Genomic DNA, 28,000 nt, shown 5'->3' on the forward strand with positions numbered 1-28,000 from the left:
AACACTAACACTTTTTTATTTATTATAAATAACGAATCAAATGTATATATCTAAATGATTTACAAATACAAATATTCACAATAAAAAATATACAAACTAACCAATATGTCATAAAAAATGACGAAAACACATTTAAATATATTATTAGGAACAAATCACATATAAAGGTACTGACTGTAAGCAACTTAAACTAAAGACACATCACAAGTAAAAATTAATATTTTTCAATAACAGTGATATTCTGGGTTGCAGTGTTCACTGGTGGTGGAGAGGTAGAAACGTTTTGATTTAGCTCAATATTTGCACAAATATGATCGAAACTTGAACTCCTTTCTGAAACAAAAATAAAATAGATTTTAGAAAATTAGAGTTTTGTTCAAGATTTTTAAATGTTTTATGATACAAATATATAAACGGTATCTTTAAAGTTGGTAGATGCCATATATCTGTCAGTGTGACATTTTAACAGTAATCGTCTCCATAATGGCCCTCGTTATATATATATATATATATATATATATATATATATATATATATATATTATAAATTAAATTTTATATTATATTGACATATTATTTGTAATATTAAGAGTAAAACGTGTTGACTTCAACAGATCAAGTTAAACTGACATTAATTCTCATAACATTAATATATGTATTGCAGATGTATACAAAAATATACAAATATATATACAATTTAGAACTATTTCAAAGACACGATTGTTTTTTTCAATTATACGGTTTATTATTTTTCACATTAAATTAGATGGAAAAGAAATAACTTTGGTTTATCTATACAGATGGCTTATAGTCGAATATAGCTAGTAGCACGTTAAAGTTACTAGGTTTTGAAAATTGAGATTTGGGTATATTATATTCTATAAATAGTATAGTATTTTATGTCATTCTATAGTAATTTTGAAGGCTTTATATATGATTGAAGCTTCAAGCTGATAATCTGGTTTAAAATATTTTATCTAAAGTATTTTCCATCATTAGTTAAGCCTTTTGTTGATTGAGTTAAAAATGCCTAAGGAAAGTTGCTGAGTTAATCTAAAAATTGGACAACACTTGATCTTTGAGATCAAATCTTTGATAATTTATCATTTTACCATGCGCTATTTTAAATAATTTTGATAAAATTATTTGTGTATATTTACAAATAATCGTTAGGTGGTATCTTTAAAGTTGGTAGATGCTATACATCTGTCAGTGTGACATTTTCACAGTAATCGTCTCCATAATGGCCCTTGTTCTTATATTATATTGACATATTATTTGTAATATTAAGAGTAAAACGTGTTGACTTCGACAGATCAAGTTAAACTGAAATTAATTCTCATAACATTAATATATGTATTGCAGATATTTGCTGACTTAGCTCTTTGATGTATTATAGTCTGCGTTACTTTATAGTAATATATTGAGCAATAAAAATAACATTACCAACATATGATGATATTCGGATATATTGTCATTGTCAGTTCTATTCCTAAAGCGTCTAGTTATATTAGTGAAATTTCATCCACATTCTTGTTAATACTAACCTAATGAGTTACTTGTGTTTATTTGTTGTTTATTTCTTTAAAGAAAATACTACACCTACGCGGGCGAACGAGAAATATTGGTCGACATACACGTAACGTAGAAATAATCTATACTAACGGTTAAATAGAACTATAGAAGAATTAAGAGACCACGCTGCAAATACAACTGGAGTGCAACACAGTAAACGTCTTCGAGATAATAGATTGAAAGAACAGAGGTCACATCACGTTTGAATATGACGCCGAAATAGACTATTCATCACATTTTTTTGTTCTTTTCCATAGTGACTAGCTAGAACCAATTGGTTTTTTGCTGATGTCGCTTCGGGTTCAGGAAAATTCGGTTTTGCAGATGACAAAGACGCTGGGATACGACTAGAACTGCCGTATCTGTATTAACTACCGAGATGTAAGAATGGGTGTGGATCTGATCAGCTTATTTTCATATTGTAAGGCGCCAAGGGAGAACCTCATACTGAGCACGTTCGCGAAGCTTTTCACGAAAGGGATGATTCTAGATGGGTATTTGCGTCCCTCGCTAACCATCGGGTATAGAGTAACGTGCGTAATTTTTGGATTGAAACACTTGAAGTGGTGCAAGTTGTCTCTCAGAGACGTACCTGTATCACACCTGTGCTCCGTAGATGCAGATTGGAGGGCTCTTCAATTTATACAGAGTCGCTTTCTGAGGGATTGGAAGTTTGCTTTTTCTGCAGAGAAGTGGAAATAGAAGGCTATCCACGCCATTGTCTTTGCAAATAGACGATGCTATATTTGAGCTGACCATTGGAACCTGCGGTCGAATTGGAAACCGAATTATAAAACCTTCTGGTGCCAGAGGATACGGACTTTTTCAACTTGGAGTATGTGCGGAACGCTTTCCGGAGGTGGAATAAAATAGCCTAAGTTTTGCTCGGGTTAATCTGTAGGCCATAATTTCTACCACGCTATCGCTTGGTTAAGTTAGGCATGACGTCTGTCGCAAATGGCGTCGGGACTATAACAGGAGTTTAAAAAAACCTGTGTTTTCTATATAAAATGCTGTGTTTGATTGCTTGGGGAGTGGAAAATTAGCCATGTACAAGTTGAAGCTTTTCATATTTGTCACATGCCCAAGTCATGTATTTAAGTAGAAAGGTGAATAGACTGTCATTTGATGCGCATCATAATTCACTTTCATTATTAGATATACCACCAGAACCACTAAATGCAATCGCTTCCAGCGACACCAAACTACTTGCAACTGAAATAGCCAGAAAGAGTATGGTTATAATTTTGACTCAGTATTCAAGATTCAGTGCCAATTGGTTCTTGGTCTTCAATGCCTGATTAATCATATAAATATTGATAATTAATTAGTTAAGTTCATTAATTGTTCACCAAGCACTTTTTTTTGTATTTCATTATGTGTAATCATGTATTTCTTAAACATTAATAAATATCTAGTGAGAAATATGTAGTTATTTTAAAAGTCAATCAGCCTTTTGGGCTATTTAGGGTATATATATATATATATATATATATATATATATATATATATATATATATATATATGAAATATTAGACAAAATAAATATTAGACATGTAAGTAATAATAATAAAATAATGAATAATACAAATTGTAATAGCACCTATAACTGATTTCTCTGAAGATATTACAAAAGCCGTATCAAACCCGCGGCCGTAAAAAAGTAGACAAGCATGTCCAAGGACTTGGGTTGGCCATTGCAGAAGGATGTACTTGACTCTTTGTTGTATTTGACATTGATCACATAGTGGAGGTTCTCTTCCTTTTAACAAATGCTCATGAATTAGTCTGCTATGTCCTATTTGCAGTCGAGCAAGGATTCTCAGTTGGAACCTGCTAAAGTTATTATATAGGTTAGGAGGTTAGGAGGTTGATGAAGGACCCCCTTGATCTCCCACAACTTGTTATTTGTATGGAGTCCCTATTTGTGTTTTAGTGTCTTCCTTGCTAAATAGAATGCTTATTTTACGTCCAATTAAATCTTCCTTACTGCTCGCCACATAGTTGGCTCTTTCGTTACCGAATATTCCTCTTTGACAGGGAGCCCATAGCTAATATATCCTTACTCCCCTTCTCTCCAGTTCTGTATGTAGCTCTCTGATAGCTATAACAAGAGGGTGGACTGTCTTTACTGAAATCGGACTATCCTAAGGCAGATAGGGCTTTGTAAATGGCCAAAAGCTCCGCAGAAAAAATGCTAGTAATAGTAGGAGGTCAAAAATGTTCCTCTAATAGATTTTCAGTGTATGCGGCACCGACGAAATCTTCTTGTTTAGAACCATCAGCGTAAATGGTAAGGTGATTTGGGTAACTCTCCTCAAGTGTCTGTGCGAAGAGCTGTATTACTATGGAGGAACTATATATTCTTTATTTAGTACCTTCATGGATAGGTCTATGGATATATTGAAGTACTGCCAGGGTGGTATTGTCGTAATTCTATTCACTGCAGCAGGAACTGTTGTTTTTAGTCGATGTCAAGTCCTACGAAATACTGATGAAGGACTTTAAAGCTTTGATGAAAGCTTTTTTATTGTAGTGTTATTTTCTAAGTTGTTAGAGAAGAAATAGCAGAATGGACTCAGCTCTGAGTGAAATTTGAGGGAATTTTGTATAGGAGAAAATGAATAGGTTATAAAGATATTGTCTGTTTTTTATTTCACTTGTAAAAGCCATACCTCTAGACTAGATCTACCATCCAAATTAACAAGAGCTATTATGCAGTAAACGAAAACCTGAAACTTAATGCTTCAATTTTAGTTACTAGCAAACCAAAAGACCTTCTCAAAAGTTATTGGCCTACAACTTAATTATAAAGAATTTACAACAACTCAGGTTGTTACTGTATATAAAATCGCATCGGGTATACTTATAAATAATTTGTAAAAAGTAAAAAATTCATGCGTCATCATCTAAATCAACCACAAAACCTAATATTCATGGATCTCAGTTAATACTCTGAAATAAACCTGATGAAACCTAATGAAAGCATCAAAAGTGATTGTTATCGACTACAGTTGATGCACTTGAGCTTGCGTTGTTGAGAAAGTTGCAAACAAACTTGAAAACGTTCAAAAGGGAATAGGATGGACATTATAATTCACAATAAATCCTCAAATAAATAAATCTTTGAAGACTAATTTATCGGCCTATAAAAGAACAATTTCGTCAAATTTAGGAGGATTTAAATTTCAATAGGTCTAAAACTTCAATAACAAATACATTAATAAAGATAACTAAAAAATTGTAACTATAGAGACATTTCAAATTGCATCTGATATAGTTTATACTAGTATTGTATACATTATCAATATATAATAAGTACTTTATTTAACATAAAGATAATATCTGAAATCACGCGATATATGTGTGTTTTGTAGACATAAATATTGTGCGATAGACAATATAATATAAAAACTATTTTGTTGCATGTTGGCGATACCCGTTTCATGTAAAGCACGCTGCATAGAACATGGTCGTAGTAGATCTAGTTTCCATCGCCAGGTAAATTGAAAATACTTCTTTACGTTTAGGAAATGAAACGACTATTTTGAAACTACCCAAAAAGACATTTTAGATCAGTTACTGTGGTAGGAATTTTATTATATTATTTTTATTTTCCAATAGGTCTTACAAGTAACTGACTCCGAATTTTTTGTATCTCCAGACCGTCCTCTGCCATTGGCATGAAAATCACCTGTTAAAACCAAACGCGACAATTAAGAAAAGGCAGCATCACCAAGTCTAAAGGTGTTTGTTGTGTTTTGACAGATTTACTCAACTCAAACATCAAAGTGTTCAGTTTTCATTATTACACACTGAATAAGTGAATTATATTAAAAAATAAACTGGCATTTCATATCGAGTAGTGTCAAAACCAACGAATTTAGAATTTGGTGAGGTTGTTTACTTTATTTCCTTTCAATAATATAGCTGACAAAATACAAGTAAGTAATTAATAACAAGATAAGATCAGTATAGTGTCCATAAATATCTAAATAAAGTCAAGCTTTACTTAAATCAATAAAACACAAAAATATCGTGTAATTTCTGATATTATCATTATGCTAAATAAAGTACTTAATTTATATACTGATAAAGCACAGAATACTAGTATAAACTAATATAATATGTAGTTTAAAATTACACTTTTTTACACAATTTTAAATTACATTTAATCTCCAAATTTTTAGTTCCCCTCTTCGTTACCTATTTATTTATGTTTGTGGAAAAGTAGCAAAACCATCTATAAAACTATTCACCTTGTATTTACTACCAAGTACTTAAACAACATTCAAATTAAGCAATCTTATCTGCACATGCGACATTTAGAAATAAATAAAATGATTTTAGAGTATTTTTAGGCATCGTAACAAGTAGGTAAACTTAAGATAAATTTCGTATTATTTTCAACGCCAAGGTTTGGTTGTGTGATAAGATCAGTTACGAGAAGGGCTGACGCAATATATGTTAAATATGAGATCACACTGATGATAAGATTTGACAGATGAAATCAATAAAGTTTTCTTGAACTCATCTTTAATTGTACTGAAATCTAATACGTGTTTTAATAACTTTTCATAGAGTTAAGCGACGCTCAAGAGCTAATGGAAACGATCTTGCTCTGTCTTCTGTATACTATAAATACTTGAGGCTGGAGGTAAAATAATGTTTAGAAACTATGAACATATTCCTCCAGAATCGGTGTCACACTTTTACAATATTTAGGGTAGGAATAACTCTAAATATCAGCAGACATCATTCTTGTGATAATTATATTCTTGATTACATAATATTTTACATACCTTACATGTTAAAGGTGCCATTTTCTCTTATTCATATATTTAAAAATTAGAGTGCTACAGTCCAGCTTACGAAAATCCAGCAAAATTAGATGTGGTGGAAGTAATATTATTTTAAGCTAAATATTATTTTCAAAATATTCTAACAAAAAATGTTCCTATTAATAACATAAATATAGGCAATATTATTATATTTATCGTTATGTAACTAACAAGGAACTGCATGATGATATCGATGGACTCATGAAATTATTCGAAATTTCGCTGTAAATTATAAAATATTACCAAATCACACTAATTTAGAAGCAGAACAACCTTTGGACAAGGGACAAGAAATTTAAAACAAACCAAACCACACGTTGCTAGTTAGCTTAAATTAAGTCTGATATTGTCTAAAATCACTCCATAATCGTTCAATCATGTTGAGGTCTGAAGACTGTGCTAGCCTAAGAAAGGACAAATGAAGACTGATTCAATTTTAGTTGAATGTGTATGGGCGCATTGTTATCTTACAATATGGCAATATGCTGGTTATAGTAAGAAGTTCATCACTGAAGATGTTGAGATAAATTCACAGTAATCCAGTCAGTGATGTAAATGAGAGGACCAGCTGAATACCATTTTTTTTCCTGAAAAGTTAGGTAGTGTGAGTGTAGAACAAGGGAACTGTTTAATTCAGACATAAAATTAATGGTGAACTATGCCATGTAATGATAAGCATATTGAGCAATCACTGTTGGTTACTTCAAAAAAAAACTACTCAATTCATACACCGGAGAAAATGCAAGAATGTTTACAAAAAAAAACCAGGAAAATGAAATTTAAAAAAAAATTGAATTTTCGTTTTCTCATTTTCTCTTTTTAATCGTAATATTCACATCATAATATTGTGAATGAATTGTGAGAATCCTCTTTGCTGGCCTGTGTTATATGATTCAATAAGAAGAGATTAAACAAAAAATTACTGTACTTTTACTTAATTTGACCTAAATTGTGAAACATGTATATATCTAGGACAGTATAGGTTTTGCTTAGGGTAATGCGGCTATTATCAGTGAAAATTAACAAGACATACAGTTTCATCACTGATGACAACTCTATATCAACTAAAACCATTTTTCCTTTTTTTATGCATTTTTATTACTTCCTTTTTTTTCACAATGTTTTTATACCAGATTATATCCTATCATGATTCTTACATACGCAACCATAACTTATCACTTACTTTTAATCTGTTACAGACTTTTCTTAACTGAACTGAACTGGATATTTACTTGAAAATTCGCTTACTAGCTTGTATCTCCACATTGATATTACAGATATTTATAAATTCAAGACACTACGAAGTATCACACTAGAAAAACCAAAATATCGGGGTACGACTTTAAAATGTATTTAGAGAATTTTGCGGATTACTTCATTACTACAGATGAGCGTTGGATCTACCACTATCTTAAAGCAAAAGAATAAACGAAGAAAGCGTTTTTTCAGCTCCGAAGTAAACTCACGAAAAAAAAAACAAATATAGTCATTCCAGTTTTGTACAAATTATTTTAACCTCGAGTTTATTGACCAGATTTAGTATCCTCTGACTTTTGGCTCTCCTCAACCCACAAGAAAGCCTTTAGAAGGAAAACGAGCTTCATGAATAACATGATGATTAAATGCTATGCCTAATATTGATAGTTAATTATAAATGAAAGTAAGAAAAACTTGAAAGTAGAAACTGAAGTAACATAGAAAAACTAAATGAGGAAAGTAGTTCCTAGTAGTCAAACTATTTCACTAAACAATATAACCACAAAAAGGTTCATTTAATCAAAAGATGCATGACTTTTTCGGGTAAAATTTTAGTATAATATGGTTTCTATAAGATTTTTCTGCAAAATAACCCCTCCGTATAAAAAAAAACTGAAAGTTGTTATTTTAAGCAAAACAAATGATTTTTAGTAGCATCTTTTTCCCTTATGTATGAGGTGACCTAAAGTAACAAAAATTAAAAATACAAAATGTTACAGACTGATGAGTGGTGAACGGATTCGAAACATTCCATAAGTCCCAGATTAAAGTGATTAGACTTTTTTAAAAATAATAAATATTGAATATAAAATATAACATATTTAAAACTTTCTACTCTGTTTCAAAATAAAAATGTTTTCTTTAAAAATGAACAATTTTATCCCCTTTAAAGCATCTTGTAAAGAGAACTCCTATTTTAAGGTGCTTCCAATTCAGTAATTCTAATTCAACACATATTTCCAAACAATTGCAAACTGCATCTCTGGATTTGTTCCTCAAGTGTTCACTGACTGTAGTACCATAATGCAGAATTTAAAGAGAAAAACATAGGGAATTTGTTTTACACGTCGCACTTAAAAATAAAATGTGTTCTAAAAGTCTAATAAACAAAATAAAAATTCGAAACAGTCGGATTGTAGCATCGATTTCAATATTTCTTTTATTCCACACGCACTCTTAATGAAACCAAAGCTACTGCAGTTCGTGTTGTCTTGACACTAATAGTCCAGGCATATTAGCAGTTTCACACCACAATGAGAGATAAAAAGCTGCAAGTTTGTAGCTTTTAAAACCCTTATTTTGACATTCTAAAAGTTGCCTCACAAATCGCATAAATTTTCAAGTTTTCAAACGCGATGGTTAAGGCCAATTCCAGATGTTTTTCTTCATTTCTAATACGAAGAGATGAACCAGCTCGATGGTACCACAATCAGTATACAGTTGAAGAACAAATAGAAAGACGTAGTTTGAAATCGTTTGGAATTATGTTGCGAATGAACGAACTCCAAGCATCTTAATATACGAAATTTTTTGGAAGAAAATATAAAAATATTGATATATCGGGTCAAATATATATCGGTATTCCCGCTACATTTAAAAAGTAGCGATATTTAAAAAGAAAAACTTGGAAAAATAGAACCAAAATGCACTAAATTTTTCAAATTAAGTACCAATTTTAAAGGCTTATTAAAAATAAACAAAAGGTCTTTAAAATGTTTAAGAAATATCTCTAATTTATTTTCAAATTATATCGAAAACTATATATAAACAAAAATATCGATATATCGGCCACAAAATATAGATAACAGGTCAATTGAAAAGTCACCGGCCTGAGACATAGATAGCGCTACTAGAATTAAATCCATATGATAATTGAGCCCTAACCCTCAAAAGATGCGTGTATAAAATTGACAGCTGTCGGATCATTAGTTTGTGAATTATAGCATTTTGAGTGAAGCAACATTTGTTATTGGGAAAAAAACGGATAAAAAAGATTTCGCGTGTTGATAACATATTACTTTTTTAAGGAAAAAAATACAGTTGAAGCTAAAACTTGCTTGATGCCAAAATTTCGTACACAGCCCCAGGAAAATCAACCAACAAGGATTCGTATGCTAAGTTTAGCCGTGGTGAGAAAACGGTGAACGCAGAGGACGCCCAAAAGGGGTTGTTACCAACAAAAACATTTAAAAAATCCACAAAATTATTTTGAATGACCGTAAATTGAAATTGAATGAAATAGCAGATACACTGAAGATATAAACTGAACGTCTACATCATATCATTCACGAATATTTGGGTATGAGAAAGCTCTGTGCACACTGAGTGCCGCGCGAGCTCACTTTTGGCGAAAAACAATGACGAGTTGATGATTCGGAGCAGTGTTTGAAGATTATCAAGCGTAATAAACCGTAACACTCTAAAGATATCAACTGAATATGTACATTGTATCATTCACGAATATTTGGGTATGAGAGAGCTCTGTGCAATGTAGGTGCCACACGAGTTCTCTTTTGATCAAAAACAACGACGAGTTGATGATTCAGAGCAGTATTTGTTTGTGTTTTACTATGATAGGCCGGGGACTTTTCAATTGGCCTGTTATATGGATATTTTTACACCCTACCCTATACAATTTAACAATGTAATGCTTAATCAACATACTAAAATCGTTTTTCTATCTTTCCATTTCTACTCAAGATTAAAAGGTTGCTATCAATATCACTCAAACACAAAATAAATAAAGCAACTTGTTCAAAATCTCATTATAGTCTATTAATAGATTGCAGCAGCGATGCATTTAAATTTAGTACGTAGGAAATTCAAACGTTATGAAAAAACAAACTGTCTTTGTATATAACGATAATTTATAAAAATGTTGTCCAACTCACCTCGATTCAGTCGACAAAAATGTACCAATATTACTACTACGCTGATGATTGCAGCGATCACTACGATCACCGACGCCCAAATGTACCAAATGCTACACTCGGATCTGGGTGGAGAGAATGGCGGACGATGATGATCAAAATTTTCTGGAGATTCGTGAATAGATTCAGATAATTTGCTTGCCTCTTCCAACAAAGTCCTTGTTACTCGATGAAGACGCATTTTCACGACTTGTTGACAACTACAATTAGAAAAGAAATCGATTAAAACAAAAATATATATAATACGTATATATAAGTTAAATGTTGTTTAATATTTTCAAGATTACCGCAAACAGTCTCTTTTAGATATCGATTGAGAATTAAAACTATTTATCTTAAAACCCTCTTAGAAACTAAAATGAAATGATTGATAACGTTGTAAATCATACAGGTGGAAAATAACAGAATTTAAAATGTTATGTATGCTAAAATATCTTTTAAATTTCATAGCAACTAAATGTTGTTATGAATACTAATAATATAATATATAATAAGTGTTGAGTTACATGGTTTTGATATTTGTCTACATAAGTAAACATCTTAGAACACCCAAAATCATTTTTTCTGCATTTATTGTTTGATTTGAAGAAATATGTTGTTAAAACCCATAAAATCTATATATTAATAGGCGGAAATTTTGACTGCCTTTTTGAGCAGCATCAAGACGCTTGAAATTAAACACAATTTAAGCCTATACGGAGGAAGAAATTTTAGGCCTAATATTTTTATGTAATATGCGCTACAAATAAATATATTCCAGTAAAACAAAAACTTCCCAAATCAAGCAAACAAGAATAACCGTCAAAGTGTGACAAGAAAACCCAGCGGGTAACCGTGGGGCTAAGAGTGTAGGATTGAATATCGTTGGAAACAAAGGTTTTTTTAAAAGTTTTTAAAATAAAATAAATAGTGTCCGTTAAAATTAAGTAAGTGTTTGAAGTCGCTAACTAACATGACTATAATACATAAATTATATATTCAACACTTTAGATGTCAATAACGCGCTGTCGCGTATTTTATAGCTTTCATTGGCCTCTATTACGCTCCAATACGTTATATGTTAAGTTAAGGCCTGTATTTAGTTTGGCATTAGCAGTGTGCCCGTACAGTTGTATCGGCATTATCTGAAGACTATAGTTGGGTCATTTGCGAGCTTGGTTTCGCTTTTTCCTTTTTGATTCGTATATATTACAGAATTCTATATGGCAGGAAAAAATATCGATATGTCAGAGCTCTCTCGTCCTAAAAGTGGAAAAATATTCCAATTTACGACATTCCTTTGTCTGTCACAAAAAGGTTATTGAACGCTCCGTCCAAACCTACTTCCAGAGCGACTATCAGCGAACACGCTTTGATAATACGAGAGGAGAAAAAATCGGAAAACGTAATGAAATAGCAATATAAAAACAAACAAAAAAAGGAAATGTATGCACTGCATGCCCTGGATATACTGGAAACTGTTTAAACTACGCAAAAATTAATCATGAGTGACCTCTTATGTTATATCTGAATAGGGTTTTTATTTATTTTGTGAGTTTTAGTGAAAATTTGTATTAACTTATGGTCGTTCATTTATTTCGATTGACTTCTCAATTTAATTCAGTTCATTTAATTCAATTCAGACAAAACAAATTGTATCTACTTTACCGAAATATACATACAAATGTAAAAGCAAGGAACAATACAGTTTTATATAAAATGTAGCAGACACTCTAAAGATATAAATCGAACGTGTACATCAAATCATTCACGAATATTTGGGTATTTGAAAGCTCTGAGCAAAGTGGGTGCCGTGCAAGCTCACTTTTGACCAAACACAACGACGAGTTTATGATTCGAAGCAGTGTTTGAAGATGATCAAGCGTTATAAACTCGAGTTTTTGCGTCGATATTTGACAATGGATGAAAAGTGACTGTATCATTTCACTCCAAAGTCCAATCGACAGCCATCCAAGTGGACTGTACACCATGAGACCACTCCAAAGCGCGGGTAAACTCAACAGTCGGCTGGCAAGGTTATGGCGTCTGTATTTAGGGATGCGCATGGAATAATTTTCATTGAATATCTTGGAGAAGGAAGGACCATCAACAGCGACTACTACATAGCGTTATTGGACAGTTTAAAGGAGGAAATCGCCCAAAAACGGCCGCATTTGAAGAAAAAGACCAAGGCTGCTTCACCAAGACAATGCACCGTATCAAAAATCTATGAATTGGGCTTCGAATTGCTTCCTCATCCACCGTATTCCCAAGATCTGGCCTCTAGTGAATATTTCTTGTTCTCAGATCTCAAAATAATGCTCGCTGGGAAGAAATTTTCATCGAATGTGGCCTATTTTGAAGCAAAGGACAAGTTGTATTACAAAAATGGTAAAAAAATTGAGAGTATTACCCTTGGAATTATGTTGAATAAAAAAAAAACTAATTTTGCCAAAAAAATATGTTTTACTATGTTAAGGCAGTCGACTTTTCAATTGACCTGCTATATGTTTTAGCCGACACATATGGAAAAAAGGATTATATGAATACGTAAATAAAGTAATGCAGGTTTTAAAATGAAGCTAGCTACTAACTAACGAACCACATCGGACAAATAGAAGAAATTATGAATTATTAAGTTATCAAGACTATTAAGAATGATTAAGGTGTTTAATGATTAACGGAATAAGATATGTGACTATATGACATTATATTATTTGAACTTTGTAGCACTTATATTGATTATTTACTTTATAGACCTAAGTTTCGGAAAATTAATTAGTGATCGTTAATTTAATGATTGTAAAGGCATTCCATTAATATACGTTTCCAAATTGTAAAAATTAAATTACATAATTGTGTTAATTATTGTTTTAATATACATGATATATCAATTTTAAATAGTTTTTTTCAGATATTCTCTGTTTTAATATACAAAAATGTATACTAAAATTTCATTAATTCATTTATTATGACATACTTTTTGTTTATAAGATAAAAGTAAAGAAAGATCATGAGTGATCATGAATATTTGATGCTCTGAAGTTGTTCCAGATCTGAAAATAATATGATAATAATGATATTATAATGTTCAGTGGTGTATTTAATTCAATTCACACTTATTACCGGTTTGTTGATTATTGAGAGTTAATGGAAATTAGATTTCATTAAATGTGATTTAAAAAATATTAGTGAGTGTTAGTTCTTGAGATAGTTTGCATATATTTTAATATATTTTAATATGCAAACATTTATTATTTTAATTAATTTTATCTATGAAATAAATTTATTAAGTTGCTACAAAACCAAGATAGTTCTTTCCACACAGTATAGCCATGTTACTAGAAAGTTGGAAAATTTTAGAAAACGATCAAAAATATTTTAACATTTTCTTGGCTATTTGGAGGCTATTCAATTATCTTCAACGGTTTCGCAACTTGTAGCAAAGGTAATCGTCGCGTCTCCAATTAACGTCATCAATGACATCATAGGTTATGATAAATACTAATTATTGTACGTAATAAGAGTATTAAGTAATATAATGTTACCTAAAACCAGGTCACCTTCAACTCATATTATTTCGCATCAACCCTATTTACCCGATGGAGCTCTGCTGAACTTTGAATTTTTAGTTCGATTCATATCGAAATCGTAGAAGACTCGAAAGGCCATCCAAGAAATTCAACAATTGTTGAGAAAATTGGAATAAATACCGCTAAAGCTTGCGGAGACCAATAGAGCAAAGTAAAAATTGTTTTGAGATCAATTATCACTAAAAATTCAAATCAACTAGTCATCCAACGCTGTCAAAACAACGCTCTTCGATTGATTACCAATGCCTATCGCTACGTAACCAACGAAGAATTGCACGATGACCTGGAAATCAAATGGATTTCCGAAGTTATCCAAGATTTCGCCTTGAAACACGAGAGAAGGGGAGTGCAAGTACCAGGGCTAGACAAAGTGTGTCGCAAGTTATATCTGCTGGAAAACCCTTTATTACAGCTATAAGCATAAAATTCAAGAAGACACGATACTGTTGAATATCAAAGCATTTTTAATTATCCGTAACGTATATGTTCTATTCGCGCCATAGGGTCATAGCTGGAAGAATATTTTCCTCATCGAAAACCTGCACGAATCTACACGAAGCACAGGGTTTCTTCAAACAACATTCTCAGCCACCACCAAGAAGCTGAGAAAGGATTTTCAACGATAAAAGCAGCATCCACACCAAAAATCAGAATCAAGAGCAGAAAGTAAAAGAACATTCTAGAGCAGAACAACATCAATGGCCACAATCACAATTAGTGAAACAAATAGAATCAAGAATTAATCAAGAACAGAACAACACATCAGTGCCAACAATAACCAAGAATATAAACAGTAAAATATTATATATTAAGAGTTACAAACAAAAAAAAACAGTCAGAAATAGAATTTAGGACAAGAGAAAACAGCCAGAGCAAGAACTAATCAAGAATAGAATCAGAACAGACAAGTGTTTAGACACATTCCAGGCAAACACTAAGAATAAACAAATAGACAGAATCAACCAAAAATTAAGAAAACAGATATTTTCGTCAGAGACCAACTCGAAAGAGCAGAACCTCCGTTCAAACTAAAGATTCACAGAACAAGCTCACATGAAACAGAACTGTAGAGTTCTTATCAGTCGCTTTATATAATCAACCGTTGGGTCCCATGACGGAATTTACATTAACAAGACCATATATACGATTTAGTGAATCTTTTTCAAATAATTTCATAATTCAACATACAATATTAATCGTTTAGATAAATAAACTCGTCTTTAAAAAGGAGCCCTCGAAACAAAAAGCATGGGGATCACCTATACAGAGCATAGGAAAATTCCAATTTCGAAATCTCTTACAAATATCACGAGATTCTAAAAGTTCAACCAAATTCACAAAAAAAATATACCTATAATTCCTTACTTTAACATTGCTAATATCTAACCATCGCTATTGGCAGCCGAAGTAAACAAAACATAAGCAAAGAATTGCGAACAATTTAAATAACTTCAGGAATGTCTATAAAACATATAAAACGAAGTTAAACGGGTACCAGCCAGATAATATCTGGTTCAAAAAGGAAAATCAAGAAAAACAATCAAGAAAATTGCAGAGGAGTTGCAACAAATTTCAATAAAATTTCCAATAGCCCAGAGTCCACAAAATATTTCTAAACTCCCTCCAAATCTAACCCATATACACAGACGCCAAATGAAGAAAAAATTGACAGACTAATTAAAAGATATTGCAGATTACAGAGGAATCTCCCTTATGCCATTCACCTACTACATTATCTGGCAATCGCTCATGAACCGAAAATAACAACAATTTTAATGCAAAATTAGTTAATATCAAGGAGGTTTCAAACCAGACAACTGAAAGTTTATAATTAGAAAGTGGTATGTATGTTCGTAGACTTCAAAAAGGCCTATGACTCTGTAGACCGTGAATCTCTTTTACAAATTATGCATGAACAAGGTCTGAATTTGAAAACCAACGCAATTTTCAGACAAACGCTGACTGATACAAAATTCAAGGTGAAGTTAGAGATCTTCTAAAAGAAACAGCAGAAAAAATAGGCCTTCGAAATTAATTTGAGAAAACAGTGTATATGACTAACAACAAATTAGAACCAAAATTATTAGTGGATTTTTTAAATGGTTTCGTCGGTAATAACTACTTTTGGGCGCCCACTGCGTTCACCGTCTTCGGTGCTCATTTCACCATGTCTAAACTTAGCATACCAATCATTAATGGTTGATTTTCCTGATGCAGTACCCGGAGCCGAGTTATCAAACCAAGTTTTTGCTTCAACTGTATATTTTCCCTTCAAAAAGCAATATTTTATCAACACGCAAAATTCCTTTTTAACCATTTTTTTTCACAATAAAAAAAAAATCATTTCACTCAAAATGCTATGAGCCACAAACTAATGATCGCACAGCTGTCAAATTTATACACGCATCTTTTGAGGGTTAGGTCGAACTAAAAAACATATCAATTTAATTCTACTAGCGCCATCTATGTGTCAGCTCCGGAACGTTTCAATTGACCTATTACAACAGTATGATGAAGCCCGAATGCCTTTACGGTGCTGAAACTCCCATTTTCAACAAAGAGGGACATTGCAGATATCCAAAAAAAAAGAAATAAAAATAATTAGAAAAGATTTAGGCTCAAAACACACGAAGGTTCAAGACTGAAGGTTAAGAGTAGATAAGAAAGTGGAAAAGTTTGGCAATATATATACGGGTTTAAAAAAAGGCAGGCAAAAATTTTATGGGCATACTAGAAGAATGGAACAAAGCAGATTTTACTAGTCAGGTGCTAGAATTTTATGAAGTTCGTAGTGAGACTAAGGTTGAAACAATGAAATTAATTACTGTAATTGAGGAGAATCGGAAAGGTCCTAAAATAATAACATGAAATACAGGATAGAAAGGTTTTTACACGGAATGTTTGCAACTGAGAGGTGGACGAGGCAGAGAAACCCAGGAAACCTGGAACCGAATAGTCAGAAAAACGAAAAAGAGCCTATTCCGAGAAAATGATAGCAATATGGGCCGAAAGAAAAGAGAATATACTGAAATTTCCCTTTGTTGTACTTCGCGTGATCGACTAGGGCCCAAACGCCCAAGTTTATAATAATAAACTCGTCTTTTCACTTTAATCTACGCAAATAACAGAGAAAATAAATGGTATTTTTTATAATATCGTTTTCTCTCCATAACACTCAACACTCGGGCTCCACAAAAATTGACTGCGTTTTCATGTACGAATTTCTGTTGAAATCAAATGAAATCGAGTCATTTTTGAAACGAATATTCATTGCGGACCAAAATTGGATCATCTTCGATGATAAAGTATGAAAACCATAACTAAAAACACCATAACCTTTTAAATCTTGTCTGGTCTGACTAAAATTTATTTTTCCATTTGCAAAACCCTCTTGATATTGTAAAGCCGTCTTCAAAGGAGCGTTGTGAAAATCACTCGTCTCAGTTTTGCGTCCTGACATCACAGAAGTTCTACACTGAGCAAAACATTTGTTACTGTTTTAATTTATATAAATATTTTTGTCTTCAAAAATTTAATAGAAATAAATAACTATTCATCCAAACCATTATATACTACATTAAATATATTACTTAAAAATAATATATTATTATTTTCAGGCGCTTATTATATATTGTTAAAGTTAAACGAAACCTGATTCTTCTACGCTATTTGAATTTCACAATAGGTTCAAGAGAAATAAATAGCAAAAGCATCGCCACAAGTAACTAAAACTATTTGACTTCTTCGGTAAAAGTTTTAATGGTCGCGATAATATAGAGACTGAAACAACTCATTTGCAAGTGACGAAATGTAAGGCACAATTACTTAATGTAATCTCTCGGAATATTGTACGGTTAAGCAGCAAGTTGTGGTTTAACTGTCTGCCAGAAGAACATTCAACTTTAAGGTACAAAGCAAGTAACAAACAATGCTAAATATATTAGTACGTATTATTCTTTTCTTTTTTCGTTTTATACTAAAAATATTAACTAAAACTGTAACTTAAAGAAACATAATTCTGCTTTAAAATTTTTATACTATTTTTACAACAATTTGGCATTTATGTTCTAAGACCATATAGATAATGTATTACATAAACCTTTGAGAAGCTAAGAAGCACTTCCTCAAATGTATTATGTCCAAGTTTTTTATCACTATAAAAATAAAATGACATAAATTAAATAATTTGATTAATTTTTATAACAATAATAAATGATTTTTCCATTTATTCGGCCAGTTTAAGTATATATGTTCCTTCGTTGTGAATTCGATATAATAGAAGCACTAGAAAATGTTCTAAGAGAGTAACGAGAACTAAAACTGAAGATACGTGCAGATTTGTTTTTTTTTTGGTATTTTTCAGAATGGATATATTCTTTAAAAAAGTCAAACACTAATCGATGCTATATATTCATTTCAGTACATGATATTTTACCATTTTTATAGTGAAAACATAACTCCGGTCAACGTAGAGTAAAGCAATAGAATACCATAATAACAATTGCGGAAGGAAGACAGAGCTAAATATCAGGTAAATTATATTCTCAATGAAATAAACTATGAACAGATATACAGTAAGATGTACTATTATGACTGAAATCACTATATCTGAGTCTATACAATTATATATTACTCGTATCTACTCGTATATGTTGCAGCAGAACTCTCGGTTTTCATCCGCGTTTGGAATCTAACATACCATGTTCAGGTATTGCTTCACCGTTGAGCAGGCGCACAACCACTAAAATGACAGGAGCTGGTCCGCTGAGGCTCCCGACACAAGGATACATTAGAAATCATCGTGGTGGTCCGGTAAATTTACTATACTGCGTTGGCGCGTGCGTCCCCATTGTTAAAAATATTTGAATAGTCTCAGTATTACTTGGGACGTCATGAGTAGGGCTGTCTTATGTATAACCAAACTTCTGATATAGGCATAGAGTTAGTCTTCGAGGCGTAACATATACATTGTATTAGTTATTAAAATACAGAGTAACGTTCATAAGTTTTATACTAAGCTATAGATACCATACATATATATATATATATATATATATATATATATATATATATATATATATAGTAAAAATTACTTAAAAAAAACATTAAGAACATGAATTTAATTTACGATCCATTTTAGAGGAGGTAAAAAGGAAAATACAGCATAATACTAAACTTTTATATTATATTCATTTATATATTTTAAAATTTAATATTTAATTTAAATTATAATTTAGAAGATATAAAACAATGAACCTTAACTATACCATACAATATTCAATAAATTACCACATATTTGAATATACAATACTACAAATGTATTATATATAAATAAAATTTTATAACAACTTTCTTGTAGATACAGTTTTCTGTACTTCTCACACTAATGATTAATTAATTACAATACAATAAAAGTTGCAATAGAAAATTTCCAAATAAACGCAAGGTAAATATATTCCATCGAAAAGGACTTACCGTCTAAAAAAACACTACCATCATTACAGTGTTTAATTTTAGTATATATATATATATATATATATATATATATATATATATATATATATATATATATATATATATATATATATATATATATATATATATATATATAAATATATATATATTCTATACTTTGATATTTTGGCGGATTACTTTTCCTTATCAACAAATCTTAGAGCTGTAGCGAATACAACCCTTTTCTAAACAGCTACCTTTTCAGGATTAATGATAATGAATATTTTCTTACACTTATGGCAAAGCGTATAAACTGGACGTCGAATATTATTCTGAGATTCGTAATGGCTACTTTTATTTGCTTTAATATTGAGTCTTATGACATTCTTAACAAAAAAAACTTATATAGACGGACTCAAATTCATTTTTTTCCTGTAACCCTTCTTGACTTATCGTACCCTACCTAAAATTCATTCGTAAGGTAATAATCATATCAATAGTTGTATGGAAAATACTACCTTGATAATAACTTCTTATACAATGACTTCTTGTTGTCTAAGAAATTATTTAAGCAATATTTTTTTTCTTTGTCGACCTGTGGCTTCCAACTTTCAAAACCTTACATATTCTTAATATATAGATTAGATTGTCTAACATCTATATTATGGATCCGACAAAGATACTGCCGAAACTCAGTATGTATGGATACTAAAATCATTAAATTGGAGACACAGAGAAGGCAGATGATCCTTCTTGTTGTTGTGTTCGTGAAATCTTTCTTTCTCTTGCTACTAAGTATGTCATATTACAAACTTGACGTATTAATTTACTTTCACTTCCAAATTTAAGTCATTTATTTAATTTATCCTATTTGTAACAATCCCGTTAAAACCCTGAAATGTTAAACTAAAAGACCTTTTTTTTAAGTAAAAAAGAACATCACAATATTACTTTAAAAATGCCATATCAAATGCTTTAATAGTTAAACAAATAAATGCTCAACGTTTAATCAAAGCAATACGGTACGTCGCCATTTCTTTTGAAAAGCGCTTGGCTTACAATACCATGAAGTGTTTCCAAATCTAAGGGCAAGACTATATATTGTACTAAATACTAAAAAAAATTATCTACTCTATTATTGTTTTTTTTTTCATAACAAAAGGTAATGTCAGAAAGTCTTGTTAAATAAATTACTTTTCCAAAATAAAATAAACCCATAAAGCAAATAGCCTAGCTGTAAATTTGGCAACATCGACTTTTAGCATTTTGGCTTCCGCCGAGTAGATTGCGCCGACGAATATACGAATAGTTGTATATATACGTAGCCGAATCTTCACACCACGATGCTTTTTAATATATACTCCAGACACGTCGGTCGTATTCGAACACCGTCAAAATCCGCAGTCCATCATGGTCTGGAGTGGAATTTGCACCAGCAGCAAGCCCCCCTCATTTTTGTAGTTCAAAACGTCAAAATGAACCAAGAAATGTATCGTCGCTAAATTATCGAGGATTGAGTACTTCCCTGGGCTCAGCAGCACTTCGACCATGCGAATTGGATGTTCTAACAGAACTACGCTCTGGTCAATAAGGCAATAGCGACGCAAGACTGGTGCCGAGCCGTGTTAAACGTCACAAAAGTTTACTGAAGCAATCACGGCGTCAAGAATGGAATCGATTGTCGCCAGAAGACCTGCGGTATCACCGTGGGAAGAGACTACCTCGAAACCGGCTGAGTATATTTTTGTTTTTTCATTGTATATTATTGTTTTGCTAATTTATCTGATTAAACAAAATGTACGATACTTAGAAAACAGAAAAGCAATAGCTAGAATGATAACATGGCGTAAATAAATTTTATTTAGCTCCGATATAACCATATTTCTGTCTTCGAATATTTCTCTACATGACAACTTCGTAAGTAATCAACATACTCAAAGCACCATAGTCGAGTAAATAAGCCATCATCAGCAACGCAGGAGACAGTTGATGACCGCTCATGTCTCATGGCAGATCAGATTCCAAGTACCAATGGAGGCCCGGAGTTCTACCACATTTACATAATATATAATTGTGTACACTCAGGCATAGCGACTTCTATGCATAGAGTATTTAATCCATCATTTAACTGGTCTTCAGCACTGCTTTCAGCAACGCCTTCCTTCTACATCTGTCATTATGGTATTCAATAACTTTATTTCTACGGTGGCCGAAGTTATGGTTTCACTAGAATAGTGTTAAATTTAACAGACTACAACGACCCATTAGTGTTTAAAATTAATTTATTTAATTTATATCATTTTATTTTTATAGATACAAAAAAATTCGATATAATACAATTGAGGAGGTTCTCAAAGGTTTATGTAATACATTATCTATATATATATATATATATATATATATATATATATATATATATATATATATATATATATATATACTAGCGACCCGCCCCGGCTTCGCACGGGTGCAATGCTGATACTAAATTAAATACACTACAGAAAAAATATGAACGTTGTATATAAAAACATAGCGGCCCGCTCCGACTTTGCACGGGCATAAAATATATATGCCTATGTCACTCAATGAAAACATGATTAAAATCGATCCAGTATTTTTGGTTCATTCATTACTGCCCTTGGCCTGCACGCATTAAATTTGGAGTAAAACAATTCCTCTTCCCCTATACTTACTATGAAGATTTCCTGCTATCTTTGGAATATCTAAATTCATACAATTTTTATTACATTACACATTTTTAAACGCAAATTTTAAATTTGTAATATCTCCGAAAATATTTGTTTAATTTACATGCTGTAAGGAACCATATTGATCTATATTAATTGCACATTGTATTTAAGGTACTTAATTCGATAAGGATGCCGTATTGCTTAAAATAGCTTCGTAAATAAGCCATTTTCTCACGTAAAAAGTAAACAATAAAAATGGTTAATGTGGGTTATCCCTAAAAGATAAACATATACCATCGCGGACTTTTTTGTAGACCTTTTTATGGTGTACAATACTGTAGTACATTAATTTGATCTAACTCGTAGGATTAGGCAGCGTTTTTGCTAATTGCTAAATAAGCCTAAAAAAATAGGTTAATTTACGACATCACGTTAAAAACCTCTAAAATTAGCAATGTTGCCTTAGTATATTATGCATGAATTATACATATGAACCTTCCTCTTGAATCACTCTATCTATTGAAAAAAACCGCATCAAAATCCGTTGCGTAGTTTTAAAGATTTAAGCGCACATAGGGATATAGGGACAGAAAAGACGACTTTGTTTTATACTATGTAGTGATATATATATATATATATATATATATATATATATATATATAAATATATATATATATATATATATATATATATGATCTTATAAGAATAAATAAGCCAAAGTGTTGTAACAAAATTATAATAATTTATATTCATTCAATTCATATTAAAATTAAATTTTATTTAATATCATTAACATAAAACTAAAAAGCAAATAATGATCGTTCAAGTATCTTTAACATAGTTTGTTACTTTACTTTGTAAAACTCACTTAAATCCTCCAAAGTTAAATGCTCTTCTCCCAAACTCTTCAACGACAACTTACTGCTTTTCCATACAATATTGCGAGAATTTATTCCAAGAGGTTACCGTTAAGTAATTCTACTGCACATTTCGTCACTTGCAAATGAGTTGTTTCAGTCTTGATACTGTCTCGACCATTAAAACTTTCCCCAAGTCGCAAGTAGTTTTGCGGCTTGGGGCGCCTTCGCAATGCATAATTTTTGAAACCGTTTAGAAATGTAAATCGCATAAAATGAATCAGTTTGTGCTAATATCAACAAATAGCGTATATGTAATTAAGAATGTATAATGTATAAATAAATATATATGCTTCTAACATTATGATTATATACAGTCTATTCAAAGCTTTCTTAGTAATGCGTCGTGCATATTTGTGACGTCGAAGCATTACAATGTCGCCGCATCAACTCTGAATTTTAATTCAGTTTGGCTTTGACATACAAAAAAATTATAATTTAAATAAAATAATTGAACAAAAATGTTACAAAATATGATTTATTTTAACATTATACTATATCTAAAAACTAAAATTAATTATACAGCTACAATAATGTATAGATAAGAGTTACAACCTCTTATCAGTATTGCTTTCAAGAATTTTGTATACATCTGACAGCTGGTGGCCGTCGGGTTGTCAGATGTACGCGAAACTATTGTTATAATTATTGCAGTTATAAACCAGCAAACATTAATTTAGCCCTTTAAAATGATAGATTTTAAGTCGCTCCGTAATATACCATATTACTTTGTTTGAAAATACCGAAAACAATAGATATTCAGGGTCACAAATTGATTGCGGCTTTAATATGTTATTTCGAAAAGGATAGAGATAATCGAGGCCCCCTTTTGCCGGTAAACTCCGTAAGAGAGGTAATTATTGATGATATTAAATAATATAAGTCCCTACAATTTTATTGAAAATGTTTTTTAGCGGGTTGCTCTCATGCTAAATATTACTTTGGGTATTATGAATAACATCGCTTACAAAATGAAGATTAATACGTTAGATTCAACCAAGAAAACCCGTCTACATACAAAGTGGGTGACAAATCTGGACCACCATGATATTGGCTCTATTCGAGACCAAATATACGAAATGTATAAGAACAGTAAGTACACAAACAATTTTATCGATATTTATCGATACATTTTAATAAAATTATTTTAGAGAAAATTGTCTCTCTGGAAAGTATACATAAAAGAATTAGGGACATACGGTTTTTTGAGGGATGTAAGACCTGCTTATATACACTCTTACAGGGCATAGGGTTCAAATAGTGTAAAGATACCCCCTCGAGGAGGTTTAATGGATCTTCCAGACATTACCTTACAAAAAATTCAATTAAAGGCATAAAATAATAAAAGAAACTTGAATATTTCAAAATGGTTCATTGTGGCACTCTTGCCAATACAGTAACAAAAAAAGCGCAAAGACAATAAAAATGATGAAAATGGTTAAAGTTACAATAGCATTCAATTGGGTTTTGGTGGTCATTATATTTATTAATAGTTAATTGCAGATATATTTCTGGTTGAGAAGGATATTATTATATCAAAAACTGTTTGGATATGTGGAAGGAAGCATTGTCAATCATAACACCTTCGGTTTGGATGAACTCGATAAAACATACAAAGGAAGTGATTGATAAATGGTGGAATTGTGATCATGTTTTGGGCAGATAATAAATTAAAAATTTAGTGATTGAATTGGACAGTGAGTCGTAAAGTGAAAGTGACTGAAGGAAACTTTCCAGATAAATGATAATGCTGTGCATTGCTGAAAATTCCCGAGGCAGAGTGATGAGAGTGGAAATAACTAAAAGTATGCATATAATTAATTAAATATAACTATAGAAAATGGTACTGTAGGGCGCTGAAAGATGTGTGTGCATAGATACGATTGTAATTGTTCAAATTTAAACATGAGCATTAAATTAGAACATATGAGGACGGAATGAATACTAAGTGTTCTATAGTTATGGTAAATGCATTAGACAGAATTCAGTGATCAATTTTATCAAGAATGGTGTACATAGGCAGTAACAGAAGAAATAAAAATACAGTAATATAAAGATGACTGCCATGTAAACACACCATCGAAGGAGACAAGAACTAAACGTAAAAAGTAAATATGTCTCTCTAATGAAAATAAAATACGTTTCTCAGATATAGAATTGTTAATTAGGTCAATTAGGCCTCCAGGGGGATAACAATATATAAAAAAAAACGCGCCTAGAAATTCTACCTCATGGATGGTGTGGAAAAAAGTTCAATGTAAACAAAAAAAATCTAAACTACAAACTATTACACCAACGTTCTTAATTGTAGTTTTAAGTCCTTCGATAATATATGTATTAGTTGTACTATAATGTTAAAATAAAATTATATCTGATAACATTTTTGTTCAATTATTTTATTTAGATTAGACTTTTCTTGTATGTCAAAGCCGAACTGAACTAAGACTCAGAGTTGAAGTTGTTGATGATATATATATATATATATATATATATATATATATATATATATATATATATATAAAAGGAAAGAAAATTATATATATATATATATATATATATATATATATATATATATACTTTTATACTTATACTTTTAATACTATATACTTTTAAAAGGTACAAAACTTTTTCGAGTAACTGCAAAAGTCTAACTGTTAACAGATTTCTCAAAGAATTAAAATAAAGTAATTGGATAACTTCATAATTACATAAACAGGAAGTTTGTGTAGGTTATTTTCCTTCCTTGTTACAGGTTTCGCAGTCCTTCGCATGTTCTTACTAAAGTTTAAGTACACAAAAAAGTTTGATTAAAGCTGTTTTATTAAAATGCTGTTAACAATTCGTAATTTTTTATTCAAAAAAAAAAACAAAAACTTACTTTAAATATTTTTACATTATTAAGAGGCTAGATAATATTTCAGTTCAAAAGGTTTAATATGGGACGCTTGGGATAACTGATTGACTCAATTTTTTATTTTAAACAAATATCATGCAACATACTACGTTGGAATCTATTGACTGAAAATAGTCGCAAGAGCCGATAGTGGCAAAATACTCGAAGTAGTCGATAGTAAAAAATAGCACTAAATATACTAATTACTGTATCAGACAAATAAACACTTCGACTTTTTTTTCTAATCAGCGATAATAAACGGAGACGTACGAATTCCTTCCCATACTATTTGTGAGAGGAGAGGACCGATTTTGCTGTTTGCTGTACCGATAAGAAGTAAGAATATGCTGTACCGATAAGTTTATTTTAAATTGACAACTGGCAGTGAGAAAAAGGAATAAAATAATGATCTAAAATATATTTAGTCGTCTTTTAATAATTGGAAAGTAACAGTAACATGATATATTAAAAGCAGTTGGTTTATTTATATTTCAACCCAACATGCGGAGATAAATATATTTATTTTCGAACTTTCTTTCGGAAAGAAAAGGAAACAGATAATTATTATTTATTACCTTCAAAATAACAGTTTCATTTTGAATGATGTAAAATTATTTTTATATTTTATATTGTATATCGTATTTTCTCTATAAATATTTATCAAAATATTTAACCATTGCACCCTTTTTGAATTCAATAATAATTCTATTTATTGTTAATAGGGAATATTTTGAGGCTTTTATTCGTAGAAACTTGAATGAAATCTTTTATAATTCATATAATATTCTACTATATAGGAATTTTTGTGTGTTCAAAATCTAAATTTGATTATGTTTTACTTTTTAGTGAATTCTTTATTTATTTTTTGAAGTCGGTTCAATTTTTTTGTTAAATTATTAATTAATATTTAATATTTAACTTTCCTCTTCTTAGCGTTAGATATATACTCAATAAATTATGGATTTATTTCATTAAGTACTACAATGGATAGCCGATGTAATAGTTCAGCACAAGTAAGAAAAATTAGAAATAAGGAAACAATGATTTAAAGTAAGGAACACTTCAGGCACCGAGATTCGTTACCTAACCTAGGTAATTTGACAAATGTTCCAACCAAACTAGAACAAAAACGGCTACGCCCGCATTGGGAATACACCCGCATGGTCTATAGTATTTTATGACTTATTATATGATATGGATAGTGATTAAAGCAAGCGAATGACTTTAGCATTGGACTACTTCCGATTTTTCGTCACATCACTTCAGCAAGAACATTATACAAAAATATCTAATAATTTCAGATTAAAGAATATGTAAAAACTTTGTAGGTGTCTTTGAAATTTGATGGTTTCTGTCTTGGACATGAACCAACTCGGAAGTGCGCTCTTTCGAATAAAAAATAATTTTAAAAATCGGTCCAAAATTGATGGGGATATCGGCGAACATACATTAATAAATATATATAAGCTCTTCCTTTTTTTGAGAGCGGTTAAAAAGCTGTTACATCAGTCGAACCGAAAATAGCGAATAAAAGTAATTGACTGAAACAGTCGATGGTAAAAGTAGTAAAAGCAGTATGACCGAAAATAGCAATTAAAGCAATCCTTAGTGAAAAGTAGTGAATTACAAAACAGACGATTGTCGTCTTCAGTCGATAGTTCCCAACGCTAAAACTAACCAAATTTCTCCACTATAATTCCGTCAGAAATCTTTAAAATCAGTACGCACCTTTCGATATTACTCCGATAAATTTCGATACTTCTAACTACGCTTCATCGCCTAACTTCGATCGGCTATCAGGCCATAACTCACGTCCACGATATCTTCTTTCGCAACTACGTTGTCATTTCACTGAACTAATACCGTGTAATA

General features: G+C 31.1%; 2 protein-coding genes across 2 annotated transcripts in view; one reads left to right on the top strand and one right to left on the bottom strand.

Annotated features, from left to right (window-relative positions):
- The window catches only part of LOC143200605 (orexin/Hypocretin receptor type 1), a 1,081,956-nt gene that overhangs the window by 869,551 nt on the left and 184,405 nt on the right, over nt 1-28,000 (top strand). The gene's annotated exons all lie outside the window — the stretch shown is intronic.
- On the bottom strand, nt 6-27,998 carry LOC143200612 (uncharacterized). The gene is made up of 3 exons (XM_076411115.1): nt 27,857-27,998; nt 10,564-10,802; nt 6-333 (listed from the first exon to the last, which is right to left on the bottom strand). Exons 2-3 carry the CDS (start codon nt 10,781-10,783, stop codon nt 215-217), a joined length of 339 nt encoding a protein of 112 aa, XP_076267230.1. The 5' UTR covers nt 10,784-10,802; nt 27,857-27,998; the 3' UTR covers nt 6-214.

The sequence above is a fragment of the Rhynchophorus ferrugineus genome, unplaced genomic scaffold, assembly GCF_030347505.1.
Source record: "Rhynchophorus ferrugineus isolate W39M unplaced genomic scaffold, kcgeb_rfMv2 rfM8, whole genome shotgun sequence".
Taxonomy (NCBI): domain Eukaryota; kingdom Metazoa; phylum Arthropoda; class Insecta; order Coleoptera; family Curculionidae; genus Rhynchophorus; species Rhynchophorus ferrugineus.